The 23,363-nt window shown below is 43.1% G+C and overlaps 2 protein-coding genes across 6 annotated transcripts in view; both read left to right on the forward strand.

The window, feature by feature from the left end:
- The window catches only part of LOC113418586 (sulfotransferase 1C2-like), a 34,322-nt gene extending 13,541 nt beyond the window's left edge, over positions 1 to 20,781 (forward strand). For 4 of the 5 annotated variants that reach the window (XM_087947580.1, XM_087947581.1, XM_026677552.2 and 1 more), the window contains exons 2-8: positions 5,216 to 5,387; positions 5,508 to 5,636; positions 5,723 to 5,820; positions 11,221 to 11,347; positions 11,645 to 11,739; positions 13,918 to 14,098; positions 20,625 to 20,781. In XM_087947580.1, coding sequence (XP_087803706.1) covers positions 5,234 to 5,387; positions 5,508 to 5,636; positions 5,723 to 5,820; positions 11,221 to 11,347; positions 11,645 to 11,739; positions 13,918 to 14,098; positions 20,625 to 20,737 — 897 coding nt within the window. In that variant the 5' untranslated portion in view covers positions 5,216 to 5,233 and the 3' untranslated portion in view covers positions 20,738 to 20,781. Of the gene's footprint in view, positions 1 to 878; positions 912 to 5,215; positions 5,388 to 5,507; positions 5,637 to 5,722; positions 5,821 to 11,220; positions 11,348 to 11,644; positions 11,740 to 13,917; positions 14,099 to 20,624 lie in introns of those variants that run through there. The other variant, XM_087947582.1, reaches the window with a different exon arrangement.
- Positions 20,782 to 21,808: 1,027 nt separating this feature from the next.
- Positions 21,809 to 22,492, forward strand: LOC148129331 (uncharacterized). The gene has a single exon (XM_087947589.1). It carries the CDS (start codon positions 21,809 to 21,811, stop codon positions 22,490 to 22,492), a length of 684 nt encoding a protein of 227 aa, XP_087803715.1.
- Positions 22,493 to 23,363: the final 871 nt, after the last annotated feature.

Here is a 23,363-nt window from a genome sequence, read left to right on the forward strand (position 1 = left end):
TGTCTGAGTAGTCAAGAATGAAATGGAGAAAAATGTTTCCTTACTAATATAACTTAATCCTAAATTTACACTTTTAGACTGGACCTTCACCTATGTTAAATGAACAACTTAGTCACCCACCCTTTAAGTCCCCAGCTCCATTCAGTGTCAGTAGCTGTATCAGTTGAGAAATGATTCCAGATGTGCTGAATGCCTGAAAGGAGACAGACAAGGCATGTCACCCGTTCCTATCACTGGTTGCTAAAATGTTGCTGTTCAATAAAATACTTATTCAAAATAAAAATCCCTGATGCTTCTTTGTATGCAATAGCAAATAGATATATTAAATGTACTTTTTCCTAGGGTTTGAAATCTAAATAAAAATCCTTGATGCTTCTGTGTATGCAATACCAAATAAATATATTGAATATACTTTTTCCTAGGGTTTGAAATATTTTGCATTATTTAGGAAAACTTCCACGTCTATCAATAGGGTTCTATACAACAGTGCTCTCTATTTGCAACACAATTGTCCTGCCAAACATTGCATATATGCAAAGAAAATAGTTAACAGGTTAAGCAACAGAGAAATTAAAGTTCAAAGTGATCTGTTAACAGTCTGTTATTGTAATTTATTTGTAGAAAGTTTACAGGGTTTTTTATTTACCACAAATCATCAAATCATTATCTTTGAGTACAGGGTCAAATATGTTTGTTTGGTTCTTAATAATGAAACTTTTCCTTGGGTTTTTAATTGGGAAAAATTTAATGTTGGTTCTGATCTCATTCCATTACTTTTGAAGTGTGCCACTGATAACTGATATGTGTTTTTGGGGCCAAATATGATATAATGTTAGAAATAATCTAACATTGACTTTAATTTATGTCTTGCAGATCTGGCCCATCATATTTATTTGGAGATGGGATGAAAGGTTATATGCAATCTTTATCATACTAGTAATTAAGCCTAGTAATTAAGTCACAGGAAGTTGTGTTATAGTTAATTGAGTCAGCCCTGATTTCTGGTGACTGAAGGAATAAATCCATGCTGGATTTTTATATATACATATTTTGGAAGTAGCTCAATTGTACTTTCTTCCTAGGGCTGGGAGAAAGTGACTGGTGTCATATCATCCAACTGGATTTGTATCTAAGGTAGAACTAGAACTCACGGGCTCTTGACATTATATTTAATCACTACACAAAATTACTGTCCTGCAAAATTCCCACCCAGTACAACTAAAGGAAGAAAATTAGTTTGGTGTAGCAGTTAAGGCACCAGGCTAGAAACTGGGATACTGAGTTTTAGTTCCACACGAAGCCGGTTGGGTAGCCTTGGGCCAGTCACTTTCTCTCAGCCCTAGGAAGCAGGCAATGGCAAACTGCTTCTAAAAATCTGCCGGAACTTGTCCAGGAATTAACACTGACTCAAAGAGATACATACACACAACAAAACAAAAACCCACACCCCAGCAACTAAAGGGGAAATGTGATGTGGGTGCACCACATGGGCATATGAACTGTTGAGCACAAACAAAGAAACTAAATTAATGTGACTGCACATAGTGCTTCTTTGTTATTGTTAACTTATTAAAGCTCTGCAAATTTTATCTTTAAATTAGCAAGGCAAGCACACGTGAAAATATGGTTTTCAGCTTCCTTGAAAAATAAAAATATTTCCTCATTCTGAACACTAATCCAATATGCACAACAATAGAAAAACACAAATGCTTATTTATCCTTCTATTTACTAGCTCAGACAAAGGGATATACCCTGGTATTCTGGAAAATTATGCAATTGCACCTGTTATGGATTTTGGAATGAATTGCTTCATGAAGGTAATGTGTCAGTTGAATGAACTTCAACTTGAACACAAATCTGTAGTTCTGCATATTGGAACTCATCTTTAGTTTGTTATATCCTGTAAACCCATGACAGAATGGAGTAAGAAAACAGAGGTGACCAGCAGACTTGCACCAAGAGGCTGAACTTGAAGATTGAACCTCAAGCTTTGATGCTTTGCTTTGTTTGATGCTTTATTAATCTTTACTGTTTTTCTTAGTTACATAGCTAACTGTTTATCTTAGTTATATAGTTATCTGCTATTCATAATATTACTGTTTACTGATTATCTTAATTTATAGTCAATTTTTTTCTCTTCCTTTAATAGTGGAATTTACAATTCCAGGCGGGGAGTGTGCTGTCCCAGCCAGTCTATGGGAATTGGATAGTTACTTAGGAATTATGAGCTGTCCCCTTAAGGGAATGCATCATGGTAAATGTAGTTAAAGGTATCCTGGGAAATGTAGTTCATATCACGTGACCACATCTGCAATCCTGATTGGTCACTAAATTGACCCTCGAGGGGTTGGGGGAAGTTTTCCTCACTTTTGCCTGAACTCTCTAACTCATGGCAGCTGCTTTCTATTGCTACGAGATGGGTTAGGAGATAACCATCTTTTACTACAAGGCAGATAAACAAAGGATTGGTCATTAAAGAAGAACTTCATCACAAATGTGACTTATGAGGATATCTGATGAACCAATAAATGTAATTTGTTACGGACGTCTTGTTGAGTTATCTATCTGCATCTGTACAGCTTCAAATCCACCTCTGTGCAGAAGGTAGAAAATTCAGTGATCTATCTATCTGCCATTGGCTAGCTCAGTCTCTCAAATTTGCTTGCCGTGAGTCTGCACTGAATAATAGAACCTTCAGTCCTAAGAGAGGTTCAGCTGTGCTTAAAAGCAGAGCCGAAGATCTAAAGACTAGCTAGAAAGCAAGAAATCCAACCATTTCCTGCTTCCTAGCTAATCTAAATCTCCCAGCACAGAAGAACAGCTGATGGTTGGAAAAAGGAAAAATGGCAATTTAATAGGCAAGTTTGCCGGGTAAGGAGTGAGTGGGTGGGGAGGGTTCCCGCGGGCCATGTGGGCAGTGCAGCCTGGATTAATTGCATTGGGGGGGTGCTCTGGGGGTGAGATTGCAGCTCACCAAAAAAATTTCTGACGACCCACCAGTGGGCCGCGGCCCACTGGTTGGCAACTGCTGTAGTGAAGTGTGCATAATAAAAGAAATGACAGAAAATGATTGCAAAGAACCAGTCTACCCATATTTTTCAAGAACTAGAAGGTCTAAAGATGGACTTTCAGAACTTCTATCAAAACATATTATGCAGCTTTCTTCCCCTAAAATTTCTGACAAGAAAAAAGAAAGGGAATGTAAAAATGATGAAAAACAGCTTTACCTGGCATCTCCTCTAGCTACCCTACAAGATTCCATGGGTTAGACCAGGGTTTCTTATCTTGGGCAAGTTTAAAAAGTGTGAAACTAAACTCCCAGAATTCATCAGCCAGCAATTTTGGGATTTGTAGTCCACATGTCTTAAAGTTGTCAAGGTTGAGAAACCCCACATTACTGCTGTTGTATACTCTACATCCACATTTTTTTCTTTAATTCATAAGGATTTAGATGGCTTGGTTTTCCTGATTGCCAACATGGGTTGCTTTTGCTTCTTTATTCATAATAGAGTTTCATTCTGGGATTAGTTTTTAACCCTTGAAAGCATAATGTATAGACTCCCCAATAATCTGCTACATGCTTGGAGTAAACTTGTGTTTGTTCCAAGTTCACAGAAGTAAACCAAATAACTAGAGGGGTTTAGAACTGACAGCTATAAATTATATTACCAAGGGGCAATATCCATATTAACAGCTTAAGGAAAGTGGTTAAGGATCCAGGGTAGAAACCAGGAGTTCTAGTCCTATTTTAGGCATGAAAGTCGGCTGACTGATTTTCAGACAGTCACTCTCTCTCAGTCCACAATGTCCAGCTCTGGCAACAAGTCAAGTGGTCAATAGATCGGTTGATATGGAAAAAAATAAGTCGGTGCTGCACTTATAAAGAAAATATAACCATAACAACTTCACAATAATTTCCTGGTTTTTAATTATTAGGCTAAATAAACGACAAAGTTAGCATATGGACTTTCAGCTCATTTCTTTATTCTGGGAACCAAAACAGAATTAAAAACCCCTGCACCTGAGATAATTAAAAATCCATGCAGCCATCAACATATTAAAAGAAAAAAGAAAAACTAAAAGAATATATATGGAAAGGGTGCAAGAGAAAGCCAGTATGACAAAGAGAAAAAGAATATTTTAATCCCATTTGTCATACTTTTCTTGACCATAGCGGAATGCAAACTAAACAAGTATCTTTCAAGAATTTTAGGTAGATTTATAGTATTTGTGAAAAACAAAGCAAAAGGACCCTGTTTTCTGATGTCCATTGTTTTAGTAATAGAATAATATAGTTTCAGGCTGCTTACTTCTGATCTTCTGAGAACCTATTCTCACACAGTGCCACATTATGGCATTAATAAGACTTGCTTTCAACATAGGGGGCCCTGGCGGATTTCCTTAGGAAAACAATCTTTTTTAACAATAACATCTACACAATAGTTGTCAATATGTTGATTGGAGATAGGAAAACCAACCCTGTCCTCATTGGATACTCTGTTAGCCATCTACATCAACAGGATTGTTGCCATTTTAGGAAGAAAACGAAAAGAGAACTTCAAAAAAATAAATTAATGTTGATCTTAGGTTGTTTCTAGGCCATAAAAAGACATGTTAGTGGTCATATACCAAAAATTAATGACATGAGATAAGAACCGACATTAAATTTCATTTTATATACTGCATACTTCATTCAAATGGGAGATCGATAGATATTAGTCTTCTCTGAAGCTCCTCTGCTGTGAGACCAGTGGGCTTCTTTGCCCAACTAGTTAGTCACCATGAGAACGGACTGCTGGATTAGATAGGCCAGTGGGATCAAACCACCAGATTAAATACAACACATATCTCCATGTTTTGCATAGTTAAGAGATGTGGTGTGGAAATCAAAAGTCTTGGTCAGCAATTTTTGCACAAAATTATTTTATGTGTGCAATTAACTCATCCAGTTGAAAAGGAGATAGAAGCTGGTTGCCCAGTTTTCACATATGAGAAATATCTATCTGAAACTTAGAAGTATTTCCCAATCTTCCTCAACAAATATGCTCCACCCAGACAATTTGTTAAGGGGGAGGAGTAGACAGAAAGCTGAAAGTCCATTATGGAAGTGAAAAAGCAACTGGATTGGAGATTGTACATTCTGACAATTCTGCTAAAGGAAACAGAAGTGACTAAGAAGTACCATACAATAATATCTCTTTTGCTGTGTTGTAGGTGGGCTTCAAATCAGAGATGGAAAGCTTGGAAACCAAATCTATTAACCTCTCCACACTGGTGGAAATTGAAGGAATCCAAATGCCCAGCGAAATAGTAGAAAATTGGAACCTAATAAGTGGTTTTCAAGCTCGGCCTGATGATCTTCTTATTTGCACTTATCCCAAAGCAGGTAAAGAGGAGCCCAGGAATTGTTGGCAGAGCTATGGAGAACCAGGAAATGGAACCAGGATAGCCATGACAGCTGGCTGAATTCTCTACTCCCTGTACCTTTTTTCCTCCTTCCTCATAGGGACCACATGGATACAGGAAATTGTGGACATGGTCCAGCATAGAGGAGATGTACAGAAATGTGCCCGGGCACCCATTTATGAGCGAAGCCCCTACATAGAATTTTTCCCTCCAAAGCCCATCCCTTCAGGTGAGTCTCAAGTGAGGCACTGAGGGAAAATGGTAGAATTAAATATTGTACTTTGCAATGTGTGAATGTCTCCTCTGACCTTGCAGGCTTTGAATTGGCATTGGCAATGCCTTCCCCGCGAACCCTCAAATCTCATCTTCCAGTTCAGCTCCTGCCAACTTCCTTCTGGAAGCAAAATTGCAAGGTTAGAACTATCGGGGTAGGGGTGAGGTATTCAAAGATTTGGAAGTCTTTAGTCAGTATATCAATGTTAACCAAGCTGTAGGGTTCCATTATGTAATGCTTTCCTACTTTAAAGCCCAGGCACTCAATTTTTTTTCCAGAATCCCCTCAATCTTTTGTACTGAGGTGAACAGGATCTATATTTTTCAATCTGGTACTTGTGAGATTACAGTGCTCACATTCAGCACAACATGATAATAGATGGTGATTGCATTTGAAGAATAGCTCAGGGAAACAGGAATTAACTATGTTTGAACAGCCCAAAATTTTAGCCCTAAATGTTTTGCTTCTCTCATAAATATTTCACTTGGAGAAGATGATGTCAGTGAGCCTAAGCAGACTCAGAATTTAATCTGATGCATGTTTGATCTTGGAATCAATTTACATTGCCACGGTCCCGTTCTGCAACATTGTTGGACTTGTCACAACTTAGACCTCGATCCTTGACTCCATTTGTTGAGAAAGATATAGTTTATTGGAGATCAAGTGTATTGCAGTATTGCAAAGCCAGAACTGAGAATCATGTGTCAAAATCCCTAAGTTCTACTTTTCCTTCCCTTAACTCTCTCTCACTGCCCCTCCTGGTTTAACTCATCAGGTTCAAGCAAGATATTTCCATAATGGGGTCCTGCTCCTTCTTCCGGCTGGGTGACCTTGAAGCAGTGTCTCAAGGAAGCACAGTGTTTACTTTTATTTCCCCAAGCATTCCCCCCTTCATTCCCCCTCCCCATAGTTAATAGCATTCTGTTACCACATAGCAGCAAAGAACAAACGAGCATAAGGTGGGAGCTGATATACATTTGATATGAACGAGGACATTTTCCTTTTTTCCCCTTGATTGTTGCAATACTTCTTAATGATGTTTCCTAGTTTGAGTAATGAAATGTCTGCAAGAAAACAGAGAGCACCAAGGATCCCTCATTGTTATAATATTTGTATTTTGTCCATAACAAGTGACATAAATCTGGGAACTTATTCTGCCCTCTTCACCAAAGTTGCTTTAATCCTAAATCATTTGCCTAAATCATTTGTGTTCCATATTAACATACTTGGAATACCCTTTTCCTATTGGTCCAGAGAGACTGGGCAGTGATTGGTTGGAAAGGCCACTGTGATTGGTCCGCTAGGAATCGCCCGCGATTGGTCAGGCCGATCGTGGGAGATTCAAAGAGCCGTCATTGGTTGCGAGCCGCGAACGATCCTGATAAGAAGGGTTGCCGCGGCTCCGAGGTCCAGGACAGAACTATATACTAAATAAAGAGCTGAACTGTCACACTGGTTTCTAGTCTCTTTTTCCCGCGACCAAACACTGGCGACGAGGATGGGATTCTGAGACAAAGGAGACCAGTCGAGCACGTGGCAACGAGGACTGACCAACCGATGAGATGGCCGGTAGCAACTCGCCACCTGCACCATTTGACCCAACAGCAGCGGACTGGGATTCGTATGTTGATCGGTTCCTGATGTTCCTGGAAAGCAACGATCTCGAGGGAATCACGGAACAGAGGAAGCGAGCGGTATTCCTCACACACTGTGGGCCCGCAGTTTTCAAGATGGCCAAGGCATTGGCCAAACCAGATGACATGAAGCAGTTGGCATGGAAAGAGCTGAGACGGCTCCTGAAGGCCCATTATGCACCGAGTGTTTCAAACCTGATCCGGCGGCACAAATTCTACAGCCGGAACCAGAAGAAAGGGGAAAGCATAGGCGACTTCGTGGCGGCCCTGAGGGACATCGGCGGTGCATGTGGGTTCTCAAACATGGACAAGGCCATGAGAGACCGCGTGGTCATGGGACTAAGAGACCTCACATTGCAGAGCCGTTTGTTACCCCGGCAAGACATCATGATCAATGAAGCCATCGCTGAAGCCACCGCCACCGAAGAAATCGGCAGCCACAATGTGGAAAATGAATGCAGTGACCTCGCAAACACCAACCGAGGCAAACCAGTCACTGGAGAAAAAGACCACCACCACACACCACGAAGACATCAACTCCCCATCCGAGACCGACGAGGAGGAGGAGGAAATACACAGGCTCCAGTCAGAATGGTACAGACGGGAGAGGAGACATCATAAGTTGGGGTTCCAATGTGCGGGGTGCGGAGGAGACCATCCCCGATCTGAGTGCCGGTTCTTAGATGCGGTTTGCTGGCACTGCGAGAAAAGGGGACACATCACTAGGGTCTGCAGAAATAAGAGAAGCTACAGCCCTAGGCGCCGAGACAGCATAACAAGTGACATAAATGTGGGAACTTATTCTGCCCTCTTCACCAAAGTTGCTCTAAGACAATTACTGGTGCAGGCATACCAGCAACTGCCAGTCGACGCTGAAACAGCTGAGGCACAGACCATTGTGACCCACAGGGGGGCATTCCGTTGCAAAAGACTCCAATTCGGAGTCAGCGTGGCCCCAGGGGTGTTCCAGAGCTTAATGGAACGATTGCTACAAGGAATAAAAGGGGTGGTGCCCTATTTTGACGACGTGCTGGTGGCGGCAAAGAACAAAAGCCAATTGGAAAGCCGCCTCAGGGAAGTCCTGCAAAAATTTAAAGAGGCAGGACTCAAAGTAAAGAAGGAGAAGTGCCAGCTATGCACTGAGAAAGTAGAGTTCCTGGGGCACTTGATTGACAAAAAGGGAATCCACCCCACCAAAAAGAAAATTAAAGCCATCAAAGAAGCCCCTAGACCACAAAATAAAATGGAATTATAGGCATTCCTAGGGCTCGTTAACTTTTATAACGTTTTCTTGCCACAGAAGGCAACAACGGCGGAACCTCTACATAGGCTGTTAGACAAAACAGCCACCTGGTCCTGGGGCAAGCGAGAAGAAACCGCGTTCCAGAAAATAAAAGACCTACTGACATCGGATTCAGTCCTCATACAATACAGCGAGACCCTACCGCTGACCGTGACCATGACGCTTCACCATTTGGCATCAGTGCCATCCTAAGCCACACTCTACCGGACAGGAGAGAAGCGCCAATCACATACCACTCAAAGACATTGTCCATGGCAGAGAGGAACTACAGCCAGCTGGACAAGGAGGCACTAGCAGCAATCACCGGTGTGAAGCGGTTCCATGAGTACCTGTACGGCAGGACGTTCTCCCTCATCACCGACCATAAACCACTCCTAGGAATACTGGCAGGGAGCAAGGCCACCCCGAACATATTGTCACCACAGATGACAAGGTGGTCCGAGTTCCTTGCTGCCTACAACTACCAGCTAATACACTGACCAGGAAAAAACATCTCGCACGCTGACGCCCTAAGCCGCTCCCCCCTACCTGACCTGGAAGATGACCTGGCACCCACCACATCCATACTGCAAATAGAGACCTTATCCAACTTACCCATGACTGCGTCAGACATTGCCAAAGAAACTATTAAAGACAGGCAACTGGCGTGAGTTTTGAACTGGGTAATAAAAGGGTGGCCGGAAACCGATGAAGGCGGGCAGTTTAAACCCTTCCGGAACCGCCAAACTGAGCTGTCAATGCAAAAGGGATGTATACTATGGGGGGACAGAGTTGTGGTTCCCGGGAAATTACAAACAAGGGTGTTGGACATGTTACATGAAGGACACCCAGGTATTGTTAAAATGAAATCCCTGGCCAGAAGTTACGTTTGGTGGCCAGGGATGGATAAAACCATTGAAACATGGGTGGCAACGTGCGGCAAATGCCAGAGATCCAGACCAAACCCCCCCCTCCGCGCCAACTCTCGAGTTGGAAACACCCAGGGGCCCGTGGTCAAGGGTCCACATAGATTTTGTGGGACCTACTAAAGGACATACCTTCTTAATAACGGTCGATGCTTACTCCAATTGGCTGGAGGTCAGCGTCATGCAATCAACAACAACAGAGGCCGTCATCAAAAAATTGACTAAACTATTCGCAACCCATGGACTACCGGACCTGTTAGTTTCAGACAACGGCCCACAATTCACGGCGTTGTCATTCGAAAAATTCCTCACGGAACTTGGCATACAGCATGCACTAACAGCGCCCGCTCACCCGGCGGCAAACGGAAGGGCGGAACGCATGGTCAGGTATACCAAAGACACACTAGAAAAAATGGACATGGGGGACATACACGAAAAAATAAATAAATTACTGATGATACAACACCTAACACCCAGCACATCTACCAACAAAAGCCCAGCAGAACTCTTGATGGGCAGGAAGCTACGATCACACTTGGATAGATTGCACCCAACATACAATCCCGAAAAACCCCCAGACTCTTCTAGCAGACATCGCACATTTACACCAGGGGATTTAGTATACGCAAAACACCTGACAGGGGACCCACTCTGGGTACCAGCCAAAATTACCCAAGTAACAGGGCCCCAGTCATACCGGCTGGAAACAGAGGACAGGAGAACCTGGAAAAGGCACATAGACCAGCTAAGGTCGAGAGCACCCAACAGAAACACCGACAACACGCCACACCAAATAGAAGAAAATAGAGAAACCAGAGGGGGGGGAAAACCCCAAACATTAAATAAAGGGGAGGGGAAAATCCTCCAGCAGCACAACAACAAATCGAACACCCCCACCCGACACCAGTAAACCAGAAAATAAACCAACACTACTTACCGGCAGACGACTTCGGCAGAAGGGAACCGGCAGCGGAAAACCAACACGAAGCCTCTCCTGGAAGGAACAGCCAAGCCAACTTGACCGACCCAGGAAGACCAGGCGGGAGTGGCAGAGCCGAGGCCGACCCAGGTAGACCGGGTGGCTGCGGCCAGGCAGACTCACCCTTCCAGGAGGTTCCACTGAGGATGACGGAAGAAACAGCAATCCCGTCCGAACCAGCCAAAGGCAACAACACAACTGAGCTGCGCAGGTCAAGTAGGCACACGAAAAGTCCCGCCTACCTACGGGACTACATCATGTAACGTGAACTGAACCAAGAGGGGAGGGGTGTTCCATATTAACATACTTGGAATACCCTTTTCCTATTGGTCCAGAGAGACTGGGCAGTGATTGGTTGGAAAGGCCACTGTGATTGGTCTGCTAGGAATTGCCCGCGATTGGTCAGGCCGATTACGGGAGATTCAAAGAGCCGTCATTGGTTGCGAGCCGCGAACGATCCCAATAAGGGTTGCCGCGGCTCCGAGGTCCAGGACAGAACTATATACTAAATAAAGAGCTGAACTGTCACACTGGTCTCTAGTCTCTTTTTCCCGCGATCGAACAATTTGCCTTTAAATTAAAGCTAATGTCTAAATAGCATTGGACTTGATTACTATCTTGGAAGGGGTTTCACCAATGGCCTGGACCATTCTGACAAATAGTCCCTGTAAGTTGAGTTTCTATCAATTTATGTTCCCCATAAGTTTTATTTTCATAGATCATTTATGTGGCCAGAAATGCCAAGGACTGTGCTGTCTCCTATTTCTATTTCCAACGCATGCTTAAACTGTTTGAAGATCCAGGAACGTGGAAAGACTTTCTGGAGAATTTCATTGCTGGGAAAAGTAAGTAGAAGCTAATTATGTAAAGAACAAAGCTTTTTACCTGCATATTTTAGGGGAGTGGGTGATCTTGGTAACCCTTTCATTGAGTTTCCTAACTCACAACACAGGGAACAAGTGGAATTTTTTTGTTAACAACACACATGGTGAGGAGTGAAGAGGTTCTTGTAAAAAGAAATTTAAAATGCAGGAAAATCCCATGCTAAGTATTTTCTGAATTTACAATTTGGGAAAATGGCTGGAGCAGATTTGGATACTCTATATCATTTTCTAATTTCTGATTTATTTATTTTTTTGCAGTTGCTTATGGCTCATGGTTTGACCATGTTCGTGGTTGGTGGAAGGCTAAAGACCATCATTCAATTTTGTATCTCTTTTATGAAGACATAAAAGCGGTAAGCATCTCTCATACATTTATATGTGCTGACGTACTCAGGTGGTATTTTCTACTGAAGAGAACCTTAGGACTTCTAACTATTAATGTTCATCAAATAAGGGTCACTTTTTTTCCTACTAATAATAGTTAATAATGATTTTTAAGGGAAAATATAACTCAATTTTATACAACATATTGGAAATCAAATCCTACACATTATGATCAGGTTTAAATACAGACCTGTTCATCACAAATAAACATACATACCAACCATAAAGCAACAAATTGGCATCCTAATAACAGTGTATATAAAAAATTGTGTGTTTTTTTCAATTGCAATCACTCACAGAAGCTTGGGAATCCATGCAATCGCAGTTGAAAAAATGGCCATAGATTGCTAAAAAGATTTGGATTTAAAAGGGAAAAGGTTAATTGTTTTTTGTTAATTGTTTTTCCTCATTCTTTTATATCAACTGCTCTATTATAGTCCATCACAGAGGTCCCTACCCTTTTGGGTGCACTTCTGGTTGCAAGGCTTCGCAGCGGCAGGAATCCGCTTCTCTGCGGGTCCCTGCTGCGCTCGCTGCTGAGGTACCCCCGATCCAACTGGATTTGGGGTTGTCGCTGCCGAAGAGGCAGCGGAAGACAGAGGAGATCCGGCAGGGGTCTGGGGATATCGCACCCCTTTCCCCAGCCGGCTAGACTCCTTTTTCCTGAGGCGGTGGAGCGGCTGTCAGAAATGGCAGCCACAAAGGAATCTTCAACTGGATAAGACTGTGCAGGAGGAAGACAGAAGGAGAAGTTTTCTTGGCTGAACCGGGACATTAAGTTACTTTTAAAACACCCTGGAAACCTGACTTTCGAATTGATACATTTGTTTCCAAAAGAAGTTTGTTATGGGCGGCAAAAGTGCTGAAGGAAAGTTCATTCCCTTCCTTACGGAGAAAGCAAATGAGCACAGAAAAACCTGCTTCTTTGAGGTAAAAACAAGCTCTTTGTTATAAGTGGGAAGGAGAGGACTAAAAAAAAATCTTTAAAAACTTGTTGGAGGAGACGGTTTGAAGATTATAAGACCAACAACTAATTGTAATACGGCTTTAAAATATATTTGGGATTTTGCCCCAGGAGGAAAAGTTGCAAAGAGAAGAAGAGGAAATAATTTCTGTCTGTTTGGATTGTTTGATAACTTTGACATTTGCAAATTACTTTAAGATTAAAAACATCTGGGTTGTTCTTAAAAATTTACAATGGCACCATCTGTGGATCAACTAAAAATGGAATATGAAAAATTAAAAGAAAGAGAACAAAATGACAAGAATTCATTGGGAGCTGTCTTCCACTTTTTAGAAATGGCAGTTTCTACGTACCAGCAAATACTTGAGGAAGAAGGAGAAGGAGAAGAAGAAGAAGAAGAAAAGGAAGCCATTTTTAATGGACAAAAAAGTTCGATTAAGAAAGAAAATAGGAAGAGAGGAAGGAAAAATGAGAATTTAAGATTCAATAAAACAACCAAGAAAAAGAAAAATAAGGTGAAAAAATGGTACAATGTTAGAAAGCAATTGAAAAGAGAATTACAACAGAGAGGGGAAGCTAAAAAGGTGGAGGTTAGGAGAGGGGGCAAAAAGATCAGACTGGAGAAGAAAGGGAGGGAAAAAGGGGAAAAAGCCACGGTCTGAAACAAGATATCTTTTTTAGAGATAAAGGATAAAGGACAGTGTATAATTTAAGAAAGATTCTGCAAGAGTACATGAGATAGTATTGTAGTATTTGCATTTGAAATAGTCTATTGGAATATTATAAGATTTAACAAAATATTAAAATATTAAAATGTTTTATAATGGAGAGCAGTTTTTCTGTGGAGCAGGTGGGAGCATGGTTTCGTGGTTGTGCATGTGCATGGAAAGGACATCACTTGCTTCCTGGCAGGCCAGGGACTTGTGCCGGTCCATGGACTGATGGTTGGGGATCTTTCTATCACAAATCATAGAAAATCTAAATTAATTGGACAATGTGAACATGTGTTATTTTGGGAAATGCTAAATGAGTGGAATGAATTAACTAAAGACTCCTAATTACATCACAAAACACATGGTGTGAAGAGCACACAGAAACATGTTCTCTTCAACAAGACTTTCTATAAGATGAAACTGGATTCTCACAACCTAATTCTTGCTCTAATCTTTCTTTCCTTCCACAGAACCCAGCTCAGGAAATCCAGAAAGTAGCTCAGTTCCTAAATATAGAGCTTTCAGCATCAGTCCTGGATCAGATTGTGCAGCACACTACTTTTGAGTGCATGAAAAACAACCCAATGACTAATTACAGCAACATGGCTTCAACTTTCATGGACCAAAATATATCACCTTTTATGAGAAAAGGTAGGAGAATAACGCATTTCTAGCTGCATCTGATGGGAAGGGGGCTGTTCTGCTTATTACGCTCTGGATGGGTATAAAGCAGACAGAGCAACTCCACAAAGCATCCATACAAAGCCTTTTTTATTGGTTCATCAGGCATCCTTATCAATTCACATTTATGATGAGGTTCTTGTTAATGTCCAATCATTTGCATATCTGCACTATGGTGTAGAAAGATAATAAACTCTCATCCCTATGATGATTGAAGTGGCTGCATGGTAAAGGATTCAGGCAAGAGTGAGGGAGCTTCCCCCAATCCAACGAGGGTCAATTTAGTGACCAATCAGGATTACAGATGTGACCACATGACATGAACTACATTTCCTAGGATACCTTAACTACATTTACCATGATGCATTCCCTTAAGGGGACAGCTCTCAAATCCTAACTAACTATCCCAAATCCCATTAACTCTAAACTGTCTGGGCAGCACACTCCCTGCCTGGAATTGTAAATTCCACTAACTAAAGTAACTGTATAACTAAGATAAACAGTAGAGAGTAATACTAACTGAATAGCAGATAACTATATAACTAAAATAAACAGTTAGCTATATAACTAAGAGAAAACAGTAAACATTAATAAAGCATCAAACAAAGCAAAGCATGCAAAGCTTGAGGTTCAATCTTCAAGTTCAGGCTTTCTCCGCAGCAACACTAGGTTGGTGACCTGCCAGGTGTAGAGCTTCTTGGTGCAAGTCTGCTGGTCACCTCTGGTGGCCTTTTAGGGTGGACAGGTACTCTTGGTGCCAATGGTTGCTTCTAGCGGCCTTTTATGGTTGGAGCAGTACTGTTGCTTCCACGGTGTCAAAGGACATCAGGAATCTGTTGGAAAGGGTGTTGTGGAGGCATATGCCTGTGTAGTGCATTTTAGTGGAAGTCTTGTGGTTGCTGGTGGCCGTTTAGGGTGTCCTAGCGAAAGTGTACTGGTCACCGGTGGCCTTTTAGGATGGAATGGCATTCTTGTTTTCGATGGTGCTAAAGGGTGTTGGAAAGCTGTTGTAATGGATGGTGCTAAGGCATCTGTCTGGGTTGGGCCTGCATCCAATCGTCACCAACAATTCCTGAGATTCCCCAACCCAGGTCTGTCTTGAAGGCAAAGGGTGAGTATCTCGGGCCTCTGACTACTTCAGTGTGCGCTAAGGCATTGGGGCATAGAATCCCAGCAGGAGCAAAATGTTGGCTTCAGGATCTAGGGTGGGAAAGTGATGAGCCATATGCTTCAGGTGAGGTATGTTGCTAGCTACCTCTGGTGTTGCAATGTGGCTGCAGTCATCTGGCATCCCATCCCATTCCAACACGGGAGGCAGTGTCAGCCTTCAAGATTTTCTCCCTTTGCTTTGCATCTTTCGGCTGTCATAAGTAACGGGGGGAGGAGGGGGAATGGTTATGGGAAGTGAGCTGGAGGTGTTACAAACCAGAACTGTATAAGCTGGGGGTGGGGTACATTCTTGCTTAGGTTTCTATCCTATGCTATGCGCAGCTGCAACTCTTTATCAAACTATGTCAAGGTCAAGCTTCATCACCACCTGGAGATGCCCACATGATGATATACACAACTTTTAATTGGATGAGCCAATTGAACTATTGGGGGTGGGAACATTGCCATTACTTTGTATATGTGATCTACGCACCCATTTTCTCAGATTCAGAATTCTTTTGTTGCTACCACTTGATTTCCAGTAAAAGATATCTTTTCTCTGATTAAAGGAGTCTAAGTATTTCTTTCTTGGATTTTAAATGGAGCATCAGCTGACAGGCAGTAGGAACTGGGAACTTCCATCTAATGACTCTATACAGAGTCCAGTAGCTCTCTTCCCCGCCGTGCATCTTGGTGTGGTGCACGTTGATATCATGAAGTGCACTTCTTCCTTCTGAACATCAGAGGTCAAAGAATGCGGACATGGCTAGTGAGCGATTGCTCTGAGGATCTAGAATTACATACATCTTCACTGCTTCTTCGGGGTGTCCATCGGGGTAGACTTTGGCTAAGCAGATCTGACGACACGAGCGAGGGGCTGGTGTGCCATCGCACACCGCTATGCAATTGACACTCACCACTGGCTCTGGGTGTGCTTCTGTAACACGTTGAGGCTTCTTGTTCAAAGGAGGGCTATGAGGTGTCTGCAGTGGTGGATCGGCATCTGGATGCAGCACGGTTGGGTGCGTGTCACTTTTGCAGATATGACATTGCACTTTGGCTGTGCATTATTTGGGTGAGTGTTTGGATTCGCAACACTTGTTGAAGAATTGGAGGTCTTTTATCAACTCTTTCCTTTGGGTCAGGGATTTAGCTGCAAACCCCTGGCACCTGTTCAGTGAGTGTCATGTATTGTGCAAAGGACAAAGCTCGACTCTCTTTGTAGTTGGAGATCTAAATTGGGTTGTATCTGATGAGTCCACTCCCGAACTGTATATGGAGGAGGTTGCAACCTCTGTGTCACGTATGTTATTGTGGTTGTGATATGTAGCGATTTGCAGCACACTCTGGAGAGGTACAAAGTTTCGGTTGTGTTCTTTGTTAGTTGGGAAGAATCTGTGTCTGAGGCGGAGGTTTCTGAAGCTGTTGCAGGACTCTGTTTGCTGGATGACAAATTCTTGGAGAAGGGCAAAGGGTGGTTGTCTTTTGTGGTTTGTGGCCAGAAAGGCATCAGACAAAACAATCCATTGTTCTAATATTTCTTTTGGGAGTTTGGCGATGATTGCTTCTTGCGTTATGAAGAGATCAAGCCAGTCCTGGTAAGTCAGAACATTCTTTGGCTGTTCGCAGTTCCGTAAGGATGTTGGAAAAGTCCTCTAGTCTTCAGGTTTCATGGATGGTGATACACGGGAAACTGTTAAGTCATTCTAGGAGTGAGTATTCCATCAGTGTGTCCTCACCATATTTCCAGTCCAAAGCATCCCACGCGTGTTTTAGAGCAATGCCTGGGTCGTTAAGTATGCCTGTGTAAATGTGTTTCACCATGTAACTAGACTGTGGTCCTAGCCATGCCAACAGAAATTTAATTTCTTCAGCAGGAATCAGCTGTTCACGTTGAATGGTACTTGTGAAATTGTTTTTCCACAGTAGGTATTCTCTGCCTGGCTTGTCATTGAATTTGTACACACCACTAGCTGCTAAATCTAACCTTCCACACCTTAGTGACGGTTCTCTGTTACTTCTCTGTGAGGGCAGGTCATCTCTTCATATGACGTCCTCATAGGCATAGCATTCTGGCTCAAGGGCATGTGTTGTGGACGGTACATGGGTCACCTCAGAGTACTTTATGAGGAGATCATTACCTGTCCCCACATATCTTGGTAGTACTTCTTGAGGTTGGGTGTAGGTTCCACACTGTGCATTAGATGTCTTGCGGTTGTGGCAAGAACTCTTTTGCCTGTGGATTGAGTGTGGCAATTGTGATTGGTTGCATGTCAACTTATTGAGTTGTTGTGAGCACTGGTGGGTTAATTTGCTTGCCTGGCAGGCCATGAGACATTGGCTTAGGGTTGCTGATTCTGGGAAGAGAATTCGGACTTTAGGTCGTACAACATCAATTGGGGAAGATTTGCTGTTGGTGGGAAGTGAAATCTTGTATTTTAGGTCCTACAACATCCATTGCATGACTGAGGTTTAGAGTCTGTGGTTGAGATTCACTCCTATGCTTCCCTGGTTGTGGGAGACTGCTAGGCAACTGAGGCGGTTCTATCTGCTCATTTTGTAGTGAGTGCTGCTCATCCACATAGGCCTTGACCTGTGTATCTGGGCTCTCTTCTCCCAACTCTTCGAGGTCAAAGGTGAAGGAGGCATTGTCGGTCACCTTCCTCAATGCTGCTACCCGTGCTGTTTTTGTTGCCAAGTCCCTTTGTCATTTGGCCAACTCCAATTGGACCTGAACTTTGGCCAATTCTGCCTGTTGGTTGGTTTGGGCTTTGGCCAGTTCTGCTTGTTGTTCGGCCTGGGCCTTGGCCATTTCTACTACTTTAGCTGCTATTTCTGCCTGTTGAGCCACTACTGCTGCTTTCTGCCGTGCTACTTCCTCTGTGGCATGTAGATCTGCATCTGCTACAGCAGCTTCTACCTCAGCTTCTGCTGCTCAGTTGGCATAACTTGCTGCTTTGGAGGCCTTAGATGCGCCACTGCGATGGGAGGATGCTCTGGAGGGATGGTGAGACCCAGCAGCAGAGAATTGGCACGAGACACTGGAACCTGCTGGCAATCTAGCCAGTTTGGGATGGAGGGAGGAGGCTTTCCTCGAATGGTGGGAAGACGGTGCTTGCGATTGAAGACTTATGTCAGATGTGGCCCTCTCTCTTGTTCCTTGTTTCTTTTGAAGCACATCAAAGATCGCAGCCTGGAGGGAGTTTCTGCCTTCCCAAATACTGTCTTCGTGTTCGTTGTTCACCTCCTTGAAGCAATGAATGTGTTCTTGGAACTCTGGGTCTTCCAGGCTCGATATGTATTTAAGCTTATTTTCACTGTCCCTCCACCATGTGAGATGCTCCTCTAACTTCTTCTGCATTAGGAATTTATTGCTTACTCTCTGGAAGAGAAATTCATCAAACAAATACAGCACTCCAAAGGTTGCATGCAGTGTTATACTTTTAAATCTTCTAGTATAGATATAAGATGGATAAACTCTAGGCTTTTAATCAAAAAAGAAATTGCTCCTTTGTTCATATAGCTGCTTGAATTAGCTTTGTGTCTTGGGGGGTGGGAACGGGCTCCTTTGTTTTGAAGACAAAGGTCTTTCAGTAATGAATTACGAACCCCAATAAAACGGCCAGAGAACACAGGGCCTCTCTTAATTGCCTGTTCAAAGCAGGCTAGAGCTTAAGAAATGCTGAGCTTTTCAGTTTGAATGAACAGAGCAGATTTAGCTTTTCTTTTAGAACACAAGAAGATACTACTTTTGACTCTGCATTTGAAGAGGAGTTTGTAGGTAGTAACTGAGGGAAGACAGGGGTACATGGGTAATACCTGTCTCCTCCTTTTGTTTTGCAAATTGGTTCTTTCTGAGTTAGGAGCTGTAATTTGAGACACAGCACTTCTTTTGCTGAAGAGAAAAGGGGGTGAATTGCCCCTTCCTGCAACCACGATGAGAGGTTTGAGGGAGAGAGAACCAAAGTACAAAGGAATCGCATGCACATTTACTCCTGGTTTCAAATATCTTTGTCTTTATGACAAATTCAAATTACTTTTGCTTCACTCTACTTCAGGGGTGGGATTCTATAGGTTCACACCTATTTGGTAGAACTGGTTGTTAACATTCTAAGCAGTTCAGAGAACCAGTTGTTAGAAGAAATTGCTGGCCTAATCCTGTAAGGAAGGCAGGAAGGAAACATTCTGGTGTTGCTTACAGAAACTGCTTCTCCATTAACTCTTATTACATTCTTGGCAGGACTAGACTTCATGTCTCAGGAACTTCTCTGGAGTTTTTTCCCCCCCTCCTTTGCTGGTACTTTGCTTGTGTGGAGTGACCATTCAAAGTTGCACCTGAAAAAAGTGACTTATGACCATTTTTCACACTTATGACTGTTGCAGCATCCCCATAGTCATGAGAGGCCAAGCGAGGAGATGTGTGTCTTGATGTGAGTGATATTGAGTTGGCCACGCCCAGCCAGTCACATGACCACCAAGCCATGCCCACCAACTAAGCCACGTGCACAGAACTGGTTGTTAAAAAAATTGAATCCCCTCCCTGCTCTACTTCTTCCAGGAATCAAGATTAATTATCTTTCTACTGTTCTGTTTATTACGCTCTGGATGGGTATAAAGCAGACAGAGCAACTCCACACAGCATCCATACAAAGTCTTTTTTATTGGTTCATCAGGCATCCTTATCAACTCACATTTATGATGAGGTTCTTCTTAATGTCCAATCATTTGCATATCTGCATTATGGTGTAGAAAGATAATAAACTCTCATCCCCATGATGATTGAAGTGGCTGCATGGCAAAGGATTCAGGCAAGAGTGAGGGAGCCTCCCCCAACCCAACGAGGGTCAATTTAGTGACCAATCAGGATTACAGATGTGGCCACATGACATGAACTACATTTCCCAGGATACCTTAACTACATTTACCATGATGCATTCCCTTAAGGGGACAGCTCTCAAATCCTAACTAACTATCCCAAATCCCATTAACTCTAAACTGTCTGGACAGCATGGGGGCTGTGTTGGGTTGAGTTGAACAGTTGGAAGATTAAAGAGGAAGTAATATATTGCTGCCCAGAATAGTTCCTAAAATAACTAGAAAGAGGTGCCAAATTAGAAGGACTTCTGAGCAGTCAAAACGATTGAGAAAGAGTGCAGAAACCTGTTGGGTCAGAATAGTGTTTCTCAACCTTGACCAGGCTAAGATGTGTGGACTTCAACTCCCAGAGGCCTGCACATTTTAACATGGCCAAGAGTGTGAAGCACTAGGTTTGAACAAAAAATGCTCGAAATTCAGATTGTTGAGATTTTTTCCTTGTCTTTCTCTAAACTGTTTTACTCATCTCTAGGCACCGTAGGGAATTGGAAGGAACACTTCACAGTGGCTCAAAGTCAACAGATCGATGAAATCTACACTCAACAACTAGGCAACACTGGTTTGAAGTTCCGCACAGAGTTATAAACAGACTTCACAGTGCCTTCAATAAAGAATTTTTCATCAGCTGATTTCTACCTGAGTTAAAGAAATAACTACAAATTTGCAAGCAATGGTAGAAGGTACTTTTGTGATGGGTGGGATTGCAATTTTATTAGCCTTTCCCTTGGAAAGGAATTGCCCTGAGATGAATGGAAAACATTAACCTCATAATCATTCTCTCTGATGATGAGATAAAGATTGAGTACATTTTATTTGAATAACCTTGTCCTTTTCCCAAAGATCTCGGAGAAGCACACATAATTTACATTTTACCCTTACATGAATTTAGCTTGTGCATTATGCAAGAAAAAGAAGAGTAAGAAAATAAAGATCTAAATTATGACCAAACATAGCATATCCTTCTCTCCGTGTCCTAATCAGATTTCTGTTGGGAGAAAAACTTGTGGCAAATGGCTATTTTCTACAAATCTTATTAAATTAATCTCCACCTATTCCTCTGTTGGCCCTGCTGACTAAACAAATATTTAACAATCACTCATTCAGCAACCTTTTGAAGTTACAACAGTGCTGAAAATGTGGCACTTCTGACCTTCCTTAAAGTTCAGCTGTTTGCGCACCCACTTGGTTTCATAATCACCACCTGGACATTTGGCACCTGACTTACACCAACAAAGGTTGCAGAGTCCCATGGTTATCCAATTACCATTTGACACCTTCTCTGCTGGCTTTTTGTTATATATTTGCATACTTGGAATACTGTATTGTGATTGGTCCGTCAATGCTGCCTTTTGATTGGTCCTCAATACTGCCTTTGATTGGTCCGTCTTGAATACTTGTAAGACCGTATTTTAATTGGTCCGTCTGATGGCGGGAATTTCAAGGAGCCGTCATTGGCCGCGAGCCGCGAGCAGCCGCTACAAAAGAGGCCGCCGCAGCTCCGGTTTTGTTGAAGTCACTACGAGCTAAATAAAAGAGCTGAAGTCTAACTGGTCTCGAGTGCTCCTTCCCACGACAGAACACTGGTGACGAAGGTGGGATTCTGAGACATAGGAGACCAGTTGAGCACGTGGCAACGAGAACCAAGCAAAAGACGAGATGGCCGGCAGCAACTTGCCACCCGCACTGTTCAACCCAGCGACGGAGGACTGGGAATCGTACATCGACAGATTCCTCATGTTCCTCAAGAGCAATGAGTTACAGGGGATATCCGACAACAGGAAGAGAGCCGTTTTCCTGACCCACTGTGGGCCCACAGTTTTCAAGATGGCCAAGTCATTGGCCAAACCCCAAGACATTAAACAGATGGCATGGCCAGATTTGGACCGGCTACTGAGAGCCCATTATGCACCGACAGTCTCCAGTCTTATCTGGAGACACGAATTCTACAAGAGAGACCAAAAAGAAGGTGAGAACATCAGGGATTTTGTGGCGGCTCTAAGGGACATTGGAGGGGCATGCGAGTTCCTCAACATGGACGAAGCCATGAGGGACCGCGTGGTCCTCGGACTGAGAGACCTCACCCTACAGAGCCGACTGCTGACCCGACCCAACATCACCGTAACCGAGTCCATTGCTGAAGCCACCGCAGCTGAAGCAGTGAAAAAATCAGCAGCCACCATGCGGCTAATGAATACGACAACCCAAGAAGCTTCGGGAGAACCAAGACAAGCCCAAGACAAGAAACCAGAGGGCACTCAGAAGCCCACCACCACAACCACCCACCATGAGGACATCGAACCCTTGTCCGAAACTGATGACAAGGAAGAAGAGATACATTGACTCCAGTCGGAATGAAATAGACGAGAGAGGAGAGAAAGGAAGTCGGAATACCATTGTGCTGGGTGTGGAGGAGACCACCCTCGTTTCCTCGATGCCGTTTGCAGGCACTGCGAGAGACGAGGGCACATAGCTAGCGTCTGCCGGAACAAAAATAGCTACAGCCCTAGATGAAGAGGCAGAACCCCCACTTCCAGAATGAGAAAGAAGCAGACAGGGGGCCGTTGGAGCCAAGAAAACAGAAGTAAGTGGTTCAACGAAAAGGAAGAAACACACCAAACAATCATCATTGGTCATTCGAGCGCAACCGATGCCAGAAAGGTGCATGTACAAGTCACCATCGAAGGCCGACCATGCGAAATGGAGGTGGATTCCGGCTCATACCTGTCCATGGTATCGTGGAACACAATAAAGAACCTGATACCAGGTATGCAGAAAAAAGAACTAGAAAAACAAAGACTAACGCTGAAAGACTACCAAGGGAACTGGATTCCCATAGTTGGACTTGGACACTTCCAAGTGGAATTCAGAAAACACACAACAATCCTGCCATTAACAATAGTAGACTGGGATCGAATGGTTCACGCCCCTGGGAATCGGAATGACCGGGATCAACAGCGACACCAAGATGGACTGGGAGGAGAGCCTGATAAGATATTTCCAGGACGTCCGATGGAAAACTGGGCAAGTACTGAGGGTCCCCTATATCATTTAATTTAAATCCTAACATAGCCCCAATCAGACTAAAGGCAAGGCGAGTCCCTTTTGCATTAAAACCGAAAATTGATGAGCAATTGGATAAACTCATCGCACAAGGGGTGTTGGAACCAACAGACCATGCACGGTGGGAAACCCATTGTGACTCCCATTAAGC

This window comes from Notechis scutatus, chromosome Z (assembly GCF_049901735.1).
Source record: "Notechis scutatus isolate UNSWTSFEM ecotype Mainland chromosome Z, rNotScu1.2, whole genome shotgun sequence".
Classification (NCBI taxonomy): Eukaryota; Metazoa; Chordata; class Lepidosauria; order Squamata; family Elapidae; genus Notechis; species Notechis scutatus.